At 44.6% G+C, this 10,439-nt stretch overlaps 1 protein-coding gene across 6 annotated transcripts in view; it reads left to right on the forward strand.

Moving 5' to 3' along the window:
* The first annotated feature begins 553 nt into the window (after nucleotides 1–553).
* SERPINC1 (serpin family C member 1) overlaps nucleotides 554–10,439 on the forward strand; it is a 43,538-nt gene continuing 33,652 nt past the window's right edge. For 5 of the 6 annotated variants that reach the window (XM_073804255.1, XM_073804252.1, XM_073804246.1 and 2 more), the window contains exons 1-7: nucleotides 571–685; nucleotides 2,465–2,651; nucleotides 2,744–3,113; nucleotides 3,437–3,652; nucleotides 4,342–4,479; nucleotides 6,211–6,601; nucleotides 7,673–7,737. In XM_073804255.1, coding sequence (XP_073660356.1) covers nucleotides 2,533–2,651; nucleotides 2,744–3,113; nucleotides 3,437–3,652; nucleotides 4,342–4,479; nucleotides 6,211–6,601; nucleotides 7,673–7,737 — 1,299 coding nt within the window. In that variant the 5' untranslated portion in view covers nucleotides 571–685; nucleotides 2,465–2,532. Of the gene's footprint in view, nucleotides 686–2,464; nucleotides 2,652–2,743; nucleotides 3,114–3,436; nucleotides 3,653–4,341; nucleotides 4,480–6,210; nucleotides 6,602–7,672; nucleotides 7,738–10,439 lie in introns of all 6 variants that reach the window. The other variant, XM_073804263.1, reaches the window with a different exon arrangement.

Consider the following 10,439-nt stretch of genomic DNA (forward strand, 5'->3'; position numbering starts at 1 on the left):
GTCCTTGACTGGGTCACTGACACATCAGCTCTTAGAGGCCTGAAAGTAGCACCTGTTTCAGAATATTTCTCTTCTCTCCCCTATGATTAGATAACGTGGGCTCTTTTTCTCTCTCTTTCCCTAAAAACCTGTGAGAAAGAGGATATTGCACTGAGAGGTAGAAGACTACCTCTCATTCTGGACAGTCAACTTGGCTAGTTATATACTATTTTATTTATGTAGAAAATAGACTATCTTCTACCTCCTGGTTTAGTTAACCAGGAAAAAAGAAAAAAAATTCCTGCAAAGTTCTCATCAGCTAGGTATTTTCTAAGTTTGAATTTGTGAACATGTTCTCCTTTTCCTTTTCTATAAAGATGAAGAAGAAAGTGAGGGAGTATGGGTAGGAAAGGTGGACCTTCTTTCTCTGGACCTGACTGAACTTTAAAACTTCTCTACTAATTAACCAGCACTGGGCTCTACACTTTGCTTAACCCTGGGAGCAGGTCATCAGCCTTTGACCTCAGGCCTCCCCTCCTCACCAGCTCCATCCCCCATCCTAGCCTCTGGAACCTCATCCAGATTTAGAGGAAAGAACCAGTTCAGAGGGATTGCCTCAAACCACACTATCTCCACTCGCCCAGACCTGTGGAAGATTAGCAACCATGCTTTCCAATGGGATAGGAACTGTAGCTGCTGGAAAAAGGTAAGAGGGGTGAGCTTTCCCTTTGCATGCCCTCACTGGGTTTTCTGACCTCTGAGGGACTCACCAGGATGACCTCGACACCTTCGAGAAGACCAGGCCCTCTCCGTGGTAGTTTTAATCAGACTCGTTTGGAAGACGTCATTCCAAGTGCCCTCCCTCCCACTCCCTTCTAGGGGTAAGGCCTTACCCTAAGCCACACCTTGGATTCTTAACCCAAGAAACAGGGGATGTCTTCCCTTGTACAGAGATGCTGCATCAGTGTCAGCCCTCACAGCAGTCCAGGAGATGCTCCAAGGGGAATTGCTGGGCCTTCCATACATCTGAAAAGAGGACAAATTTAATCTATGAGGACCTCCTAACTCCCTTTTTGCTCCTCCTTCCACTCAATTCCCCCCTGCCCCACCCCCATCACATCCCCCATCCCCCCACCCAAGGTCTCAGTGACCTTTGACAAAGGACTGCAGCCCTCAACATCACACACATTCCCTTCTTGATCTGGTTTTTTACAGGAAGCTAGAAGTGAGGCTGTGGCTTGACCACCTTGGTTTTTCTTTGTGCTTAACAGAACTCCTAGGGCCCCCTCAGCCTCCACTTGTATTTCCAAATGTAGCTGAGGGACAAAATGGGAAACAGAGGCAAGTAAGCTGAGGAGAAGAATGGCAAGATTCTCTCTGCTTCCTCACCCTGCCTTCCATGGCTCCCTCAGTGCCTCTGCTCTCCCATTCTGTGCCTCTGTTCTTAAAAGGACTGCAGGGTTCACTTCAGATCATGCAAGAAGCCAAGTACCCCTCAGCTGCCCCCAGCTTCCAGCCAGCCCCACGCTTGCCCAGCAGACCACTTTGGTGAGTCCTTTCTTCACTGCGTGCATAACCTGCTTTTCTGCTGGGGGAAGATTGAGAAGACTCAGTACCCTCATGCAGACTCCCCTCTCTAGACCTAAGGGCCCCAAGTCAGCCACAGGAAGTTCCTGGCCCCTCATGTCTTATCTACAAAAACATTACAAGAGCGTTTATCTCTTGGTTTACTTAATTGGGTGTCCCAATTCTCCTAATTTGCCAATTTCATGATCTCATTTTTTAAAAAGTGAAATTAGTTTTATTTACTTTAGCGAATACACGTTGGAAGTTACTAAAACTTCTAGGAATCAGAAAATGCTGAGGGCCTGAACTAAGGCAGCGAGAGAACAAGGAAACAGAATGCATAGAATCTAGGGTGTGACTAATAAGAAGGGTAAGAGGGAGAAATCCAGGGTGGCTCTCAGGTAACTGTGGGTCCCATTTGCTGAGCTGAAGGACACAGAAGGAGAAACATGTGTGTGGGTGAGAGTTATGAGTTCAGTTTGTTCGTATTTCACTAAGGAATCTGCAGGACATCCAGGTGGAATTGTCCAGCAAACAACTGGTCTGGAACTCAGTGGAAGGATTAGGCTGGAGCTAGAGACTTCCGGTGTTTTCAGCACATTGATTGTGGCTAAAGTAAATAAAACTAATTTCACTTTTTAAAAAATGAGATCATGAAATTGACAAATTAGGAGAATTCATTCCTTCTTAGCCCTCTCATGTTGCTGAAATCCATCTGCTGAATCAATCAAAATCCTCCCAATCCTTTAACATCCAGGTTAAAAATCCATCTATTTCTGAGTCCTTCCCTAATCAGCTTCTGTTAATGTCTCCTCCAACTTACCTAAGTTTTCATTGGGCACTAAAGTTCTCTGCCATTTTTCTTGTGTGCATGTCCCATCTCACCAATTGGAAACTTTGCATTCTTTATATCTTCCAGCATGAGGCCTTGGGCACACAATACTTCTAATAACCTCAGTTACTTCAATAGTTGATTCTAATTTCAACATGACTATGGCCAGGCAAGTGAAACTATCCACTTGTAAGGAGTCCAGGACTGGACTTGTCCCGGGCCCTTGTACTTTTCAAAGATTTTGGCCCTCCTCCTGGCCACAGCAGGTGGAATGGTAATCTATGCTTTACTGGGGCAAATCTGTGGTGGGCAGTGGGACAGGTGATTTCTCAGCCTAGCTTAACTCGGCTTTCTGTCCCCCTATAGGAGTGTATGTCTTCTCTCCTTGCTGCTTATTGGCCTTTGGAGCTGTGTGACCTGTCATTGGAGCCCTGGGGAGGACATCTGCACAGCCAAGCCTCGGGACATTCCCATGAATCCCATGTGTATTTACCGTGCCCCAGAGAAGAAAGCAACCGAGGGCGAGGGCTCAGAGCAGAAGATCCCCGGGGCCACCAACCGGCGGGTTTGGGAACTGTCCAAGGCCAATTCCCACTTTGCCGCCACCTTCTATCAGCATCTGGCAGACAAGAAGAATGACAAGGACAACATTTTCCTGTCACCTCTGAGTATCTCCACAGCTTTTGCTATGACCAAGCTGGGTGCCTGTGACAACACCCTCAAGCAGCTGATGGAGGTACAACCCAAAGCCCTTCTGCCTAACCTCCTTGCTGGAACACCCAGGAGAACATCTATGTGTTGGTCTAGAGCCCTTTAGAGACTTTGGGTGGTATCCCAGTCTCTTTGTATTTCTTTTTCTCTTTCTCCTTCCTACCCTTTATTCTTCTTTTATCCATTTATTCATCTGGAAAGCATGAGCTGAGCATTTATGCTGTGCCAGGCACTGTGTTTGAAGGGACTCACAACTGTTGGTCAGGGGCTGAGGGGCACTGTGCTCACCACCCATGTTAGCCAGGCTGCTTTACCAGACCCACCGCTATTTTCTTTTGGCTTCTACAGGTTTTTAAGTTTGATACCATCTCTGAGAAGACATCTGATCAGATCCACTTTTTCTTTGCCAAACTGAACTGCCGACTCTATCGAAAAGCCAATAAATCCTCTGAGTTGGTATCAGCCAACCGTCTTTTTGGAGACAAATCCCTTACCTTCAATGAGACCTACCAGGACATCAGTGAGATGGTATATGGAGCCAAGCTCCAGCCCCTGGACTTCAAGGTGAGTTGCAGATGTCATCCCTGACCTCAGAGTTCTTCTTCTCCACTCAGAAATTAAAGAGATAGAGAAGCAGGATCCAAATTAACACTGCTGTGGTAGTTGAAGGCAGGTGGAGGTGTTATAATACTATAAGTCAGAGCCCCTGGGATATGTATTCTTGCTTGAAACCTGAGAAATCAATGTAATCTCTGGATTGTAGAAGCTGCTCTGAAAAAGTTATATAAAAGTCCTGCAACAAAGAAATCTACTGACTTTATTCAATCAGTATTTCTCAAACTTTTTGGACCACATGGGCATCTCTCCTGCCCACCTCCCAACTCCTGTGTCACTCATTAGCTTCCCATAGAACATATCTCATGAATACTCATAAGAGTTCAAATTTCCAGAGTCAGAGAAGATAATATTTTGTTTTCTTTTCTCAGACTATATTTCTCCTCTTCTGTTTCTTTATTTCTTCCTCTTTTTCTTTCCTTTCTTTCTCTTTCTTCTGTTACCATTTATTAACGATATGAAAGATTCACAACACTACACTAGATATGTGAGGTTTCCCCAATCTGGGTTAGAGAGATGGCTTAACCAAATGGTGGGAAAGAGCAGAGGGATGATGGACGAAATAAAGTGCTTCACAGGGAAATGGAGAAGCCAATTGAATAGCACAGTTGCGTAGGTTTGTTTCCTGTTCTCCTCAGGGAAATGCAGAGCAGTCCAGAGTGACCATCAACCAATGGATATCCAACAAGACTGATGGGCGTATCACTGATGTCATTCCCCCAGAAGCCATCGATGAGTTCACTGTCTTGGTGCTGGTCAACACCATTTACTTCAAGGTACTCAAAATGTCCCTGGGGAGACCTCAGGGATGACTTGTTTTCCCTCCAGCTTACCTTCTTTCATACCATTGGGCCTGTGTCAGTAGATCTTTTTGAGAAATGGTACATGCATGGTCTGGGTAAAATACAAATTTGCTGAGTCTAGAGTCATGTCTAGGGCTGTGGCTACTGGGCTGAGGTCCAAAGGGGGCCTGGTAGTGTCTCTGGGCCCAAGGCAAAGTGTACACACCCACAGACCCAGCACGCTCAGCAGCAAGATGTGCGTGGTAATAAATTCTCATATATATGTGACGATTTCTCCTGTCCCTAATTAACTCCATTTTGAAATCTGGAACAAAATGACAAAGTCTATAGACAATCCTCAGTGATGAGATTTTCTCCATCATCTAGAGCAGCTTCTGCAGTGACTCAAAATTCCTCTTGCCTGAAGCTTCTGAACCTCCTGATGCCAGACTAACCTCAAACTTTGCAGAAGCCTTGTTACATGATCATGCAGACGGCTTTGTCTTTCTCAGAGAGTCAAGAGTTCTAAAGACTGTTCCAACTTTATTACATTTAGGAAGGTTGAGGGAGAAGGTCCTGGGAATAAACAGACCATTGATACTCAGGAGGGCCTCCAGCTTAACGCAGGTTGAATTGTGCCCTTCCCGGGTCATGCTCCAGATACACTCTTCTCCCCGACTGGGCCCAGGGGGTTAGCCAGTCACTGCTGTTGGCAATTACTCTGTTGCTTAGGGGGTCCCTCACCCTAAGAATGGAGTAGGTTGCATTTCTACAATGTGTACTGCCCTTTACAATTTATGGAACACTTTGCCTTTTATTAGTCCTCCTGACCTTCATAACATCACAAATGTGAACTTGGGCTGCTCAGACAGATTACTTAACGTAAATTCTGACTCTTCCATTTCTGACTGCAAACTTGAGTAAGTTACTTGAGACTCTTCTATGCCCCGACTTCTGCATCTATAAAATGGTAATAATGATACATCTACCTTACACGGTTACTGAAGGGATTAAGTTAATGCACATAAAATGCTTGGAGCAGTGCCTGGCACACAGCAAGCATCCTACAAATATTAGTGATAACCAGCTCCTAATCTTACAGATGAAGAGCCACCACTCAAAGAGTTAAATGACTTGTCCCAAAATCAAAGAGCCAGAAGATGACAGGGAATGATAATTACAACTCAGAAATGTCAAAGGAGTGTCTTGTATCCCCTCCTTCTTTGAACAGAAAGTTGGCCAGGCCTCACTCTCTGCCCAGCAGGACTCCCAGATGACCCCCCTGGGGTTATTACCTCTGTCTGGCTTTATTCATCAGGAACAGAGCCCAGCATTTTGGAGGATGTCCTTTGAGAAAGAGGCTGGTGGGAGGCAGAAAGCAAAAGGCAGTTAGATTTAAACTCCAGAAGAGACTTGCAAAGAGGCCAGTAGGTTGTTCTTGTTTTTATTTTTCTTGTTATAAAAGCAAATAGTCACTGCTGAAAACCTAGGAAAATCTAGGAAATACAGAAAAGTTCACAGAAAAAAAATGACTCATGATTCTATCACTCTGACACAGTCAGTGTTAAGACGTTTGCATGCATATCCCTCTAGCCTTTGTTCTTAACAATTACACTCACATATTAATATAATAAAATATTGTGACTACTTCCCATGTCAATATTCTCCTACGGATGTTTTTGGTCTTCTTGCTTTGTGATTCTCCCACCTGGCGTCTTCTTCCAGGGCCTGTGGAAGTCAAAGTTCAGCCCTGAGAACACAAGGAAGGAACTTTTCTACAAGGCCGATGGGGAGTCGTGTTCGGTATTCATGATGTACCAGGAAGGCAAGTTCCGCTATCGGCGCGTGGCAGAGGGCACCCAGGTGCTTGAGTTGCCCTTCAAGGGTGATGACATCACCATGGTGCTCATCCTGCCCAAGCTTGAGAAGAGCCTGACCAAGGTGGAACAGGAACTCACCCCAGAGGTGCTGCAGGAGTGGCTAGATGAGCTGACAGAGACACTGCTTGTGGTCCACATGCCCCGCTTCCGCATTGAGGACAGCTTCAGCGTGAAAGAGCGGCTGCAAGACATGGGCCTTGAGGACCTCTTCAGCCCTGAGAAGTCCAAGCTCCCAGGTGAGTGCAGGAAGGACTTTCCTGCTCTCTCTGTCCCCAAAGAAGTCTGACCAAAGGTGGAAGAGATGGGGAAAGAGTAGAAAAGGGCGAATCAGGACACCTGGATTCTAATCCCAGTTCTACTGCTAACTCAGGGAAATCCCTTCCCTCTCAAGGTGTCAGTTTTCTCTTCTGTAAAATGGGACGTTGGCTCTTGGATCTCCACAGGCCCATATGGCACTGGAACCTTTTGAGTCTGTAACTGATAGAAGAGATGGGACCAGGTAGAAAAGAACTTGAAAAGCATCAGAAAATTCAGAGCAAGGAGACAGATATGATTAAGAGCCAGGGACATCCGGGTCCCACAAAATAGGCATAGCTGACATGTAATAGCCCTTCTTCACCTGATATTCCAAAGGGCTCATGTGATTTCTAAGGTCACATGGACAGATACAGTCACCCCCTTCCCAGTTTTGATACTTTGATAACGGTGTTAAGTTGGTTTGGTTCTTCCAACCCACCATCCTTTAAAAAATATGCATTAAAATCTCTCTCTTTTTTTTTTTTGGCCGCACTGTGTGGCTTGTGGGACCTTAGTTCCCGACCAGGGATTGAACCCTTGGCAGTGAGAACACGGAGTCCTAACCACTGGACTGCCAGGGAATTCCCTAAAATATCTCTTTTTTAAAAAGGAGTTTACAACGTTAGTTAATTGGATTTACCTTTAATGGTCTGTCTTTAAACTAAGTCTGAAAACCACTCCCAAAGTGTTGCCACACTGGAAGGGAAGACATTCCTACCAGATGGAGTGAGTTTTTCTTTAAGAACAGAGTCCTCACCCCCCCACCCCAACCCCCCCCATGAGCTGAAGCAGGAGATTAAATTCACGGGAGCCAGGCTGAATAAACCCAAAGTACTTTATTATTTTTAACATGTATTTATTTTTCAGGGTATCATTAAGTGAGGGTCCAGGATTTCTTTCTATTTTTCAAAAAAGCCCCAAAGGACCTCTTAATTTAAACTAAATTCCTTTCTGTGGGTTGAAGCCAACCTTCTCCCATTTCACAGAGCTTTCTCTGGTCTTCCTTCTAGGTATTGTTGCAGAAGGCCTGAGGGACCTCTATGTCTCAGATGCATTCCACAAGGCATTTCTTGAGGTGAGTACACCTCTCTTCGCTCTCTATTCTTCTGCTGCTTTTTTTATTCAATACATCAATATCTCATGTGATTAGTAACTTTGGAGTTGTTCCTCCACTGGCTCTTACAGTGTAGACAGCAGATGTGTGAACACTAGGAGACAGCTGTGGAAAAGGCATGATTGCAGTGTCCCTCAAACCCCAAATCTGTAGTGCCCTCCTCCACGAGGACTGCTACAATATAGCCCTGACCTGAAGCCCTCATGGTCTAATTGTTCCACCCTCCATCCTCTACCTCTCCTGGGAACATAGACATTAAGGGGAAGGTGACACAGGAAAAGCAGGCAGCAAAGGCATTCAGAGGAGGAGAACCAGGAGAGGATGAGCTAATGGAAACCCAGGAAGGAGTGTTAAGACAATGGAAAGCATTTAGTAAGAAGATTTTTTGAAAAGTGACCGAGGTGACTTTTCCCTGAGGAATTTGGACAGAGCAGTAGGGGCACATGCCTAGTTGTAATGGCTGAAGAGCAAATGGAAAGTAAGGAAGGGGAGCTGGTGAGTGTAGATTGTGTCCTAGAGTGTGTTCCAGAAAACCAGAGCTCTAGACTATACTGCAGGTAACAGAAAGTTAGATGGTCAAATAAATGTACATCCTCTTCTTGGGAAATTAACAAGAAATAATGCACATTGGAGTGCCGACGTCTGAGCAGTTCCATAGTGAAGAAAATGGTTCAGTATTGCTTCACCTAGTGTTGCCCCAACTAAGATGCCCATGGAAACCTTTACTAGAGTAAGAGTTGTATAAAGCCTTTAGAGCTTCTGGTTCTCAAACACTGAGCTATATAGATCAATGGCATTAGCTTTCTGGGGAGCTTGACTCAGGATTGGGTCTGAGAATCTGTATATTTACAAAGTTCCTCAAGGAATTTTGATGCACAACCAGGTCTGGGAACCATTTATACAGATTATTCTTTGGGAGAACCAGGCTATGAGGGAAATGTGATGGGGCAATGTTAGAGAAGGTCACAGGATTGAGGAAATTGCAAAGAAAGAAGATTGTGGTCAGAGAGGAAGGTTTCAGGGCATCATGCTAGTAAATATAGTTGCAGAGTCCAAGCTCAGTGGGAAATATGTAGTTAGGAGGAAAGTGGAGGGATCAAGGGGCAGGAGGAGGTCAGAGTAATTGTAATGGAAGTGAGGAAGTGTGATAGCTTAAAAAAACCGAAGGTTATATAGTCTGAGAGAAGGATAATGTAATTATAATCTCAAAAGTCCAGATGTTCTGAGAGATGGCAAGTTCAAGGTGTAGCCATGGACTGGTTTCCTTAAGTGAAGGTAATGCTCATTGGGTTTGATGAGATGAAAGACATGGGAGGTTAGAGTATTGAATGGGTCTACTACCACGATATTTTAATTGTCTAGGTCACATGATATCAGGAGTTAGGATAGACAGAAAGGCTACGGGCTAGGCAACAAAATCCTCAATGTGGGAATATAATCCATAGGACAATAGATATTAGTGACCTGTAGGACAACAGCAAGAGTAGAGGGATATATCTTAAAGATACTGAGGTCAGAACAGGGGATTTTACATGAGTACTGGATTCATGGTTTTGGAAGTAAAAACAACACTGATACCTTATGGATTATGGAAGAAAGAGCACTTAGAAAGGCTGCAAGGGAAGATGAGTCCTCAGGGTTTTAACTGTGATTGAGAATCTTCTTCCAAGGACCCCAAATAGAAGTGGTCAGCTCAGACCTCCTTGAGGGCCTTGAATAACTATTAAGAAGAAGCGGAAGTTTACATTCATTTTGTCTACTTGAGCCAACTAAACAATGATGCAAGGCTCCTCCATGGCTCTTGGGAACCCAATACATACACCCCAACTGATTGCAGATCTCCTGAGAAGCCATTAAATAAACCAGAATCTGATCCGAATAAAAGGATCCTGGTCTTACAAAAGCTCCAGTCTGCTCATAAATTTAGTACTAGAATGATCATGAAATAGGTAGTATGGCCAGAAGGGAGGTGGTAAGGAAGGAGGGAGGGAGAGAACAGCATCAACCAGCTCCTCAAGACTCAGGAATCTGAAGTGCTTTCATTAGAGGCAGGGACAGAGTTTTAGTGACATTCTGGGTCCCCAAACAAAGTTTTCTAAAGATATCTCCCTCCAGACCTGTGCAGTTCTACTTATCAGCAAGTTCAAATACCATCACTTCAGTCTGTTACTCCAAGAAGTACTCATCTCATCCCGCCAGAGGACCCTCCTCTTTTCATAGGCCCTAGTTCCTGAGTGGCTGCTTACAGTAGTTGTATCTGGGATCTTGATGCTCCAGGAGTGAAACTACCTCAACTATAGTGCTCTAATCTGGAGTCAAAATGTCTTTTAGTATCTAGTACAATACCATATGCAATGGTGCCAGCCAGAAATGTGACAACCTCGTATACATCCAGATTTCTGGTTTAGAGATTATCTGGATGGACCCTGGCACTTATTATTCAGCACAAGGCTTGGATGAATACAAGTGCTTACATCAATATTCAGTGGATGAAAGAAAGACTAAAAGTAGGGTTCCAGAGGGAACCCAACCTGACCCAAGTGTACTTTCACATGGAAAACAAATGGCATTTTGAGGAATTGCTGTGTCGATGGATGATTCACCTGCCTGTAATGAGCTGCAGAGTAGCTAATGTAGCAGTTTGTTTCCTATTTGACCTGCAG

The sequence above is a fragment of the Tursiops truncatus genome, chromosome 1, assembly GCF_011762595.2.
Source record: "Tursiops truncatus isolate mTurTru1 chromosome 1, mTurTru1.mat.Y, whole genome shotgun sequence".
Lineage (NCBI taxonomy): Eukaryota > Metazoa > Chordata > Mammalia > Artiodactyla > Delphinidae > Tursiops > Tursiops truncatus.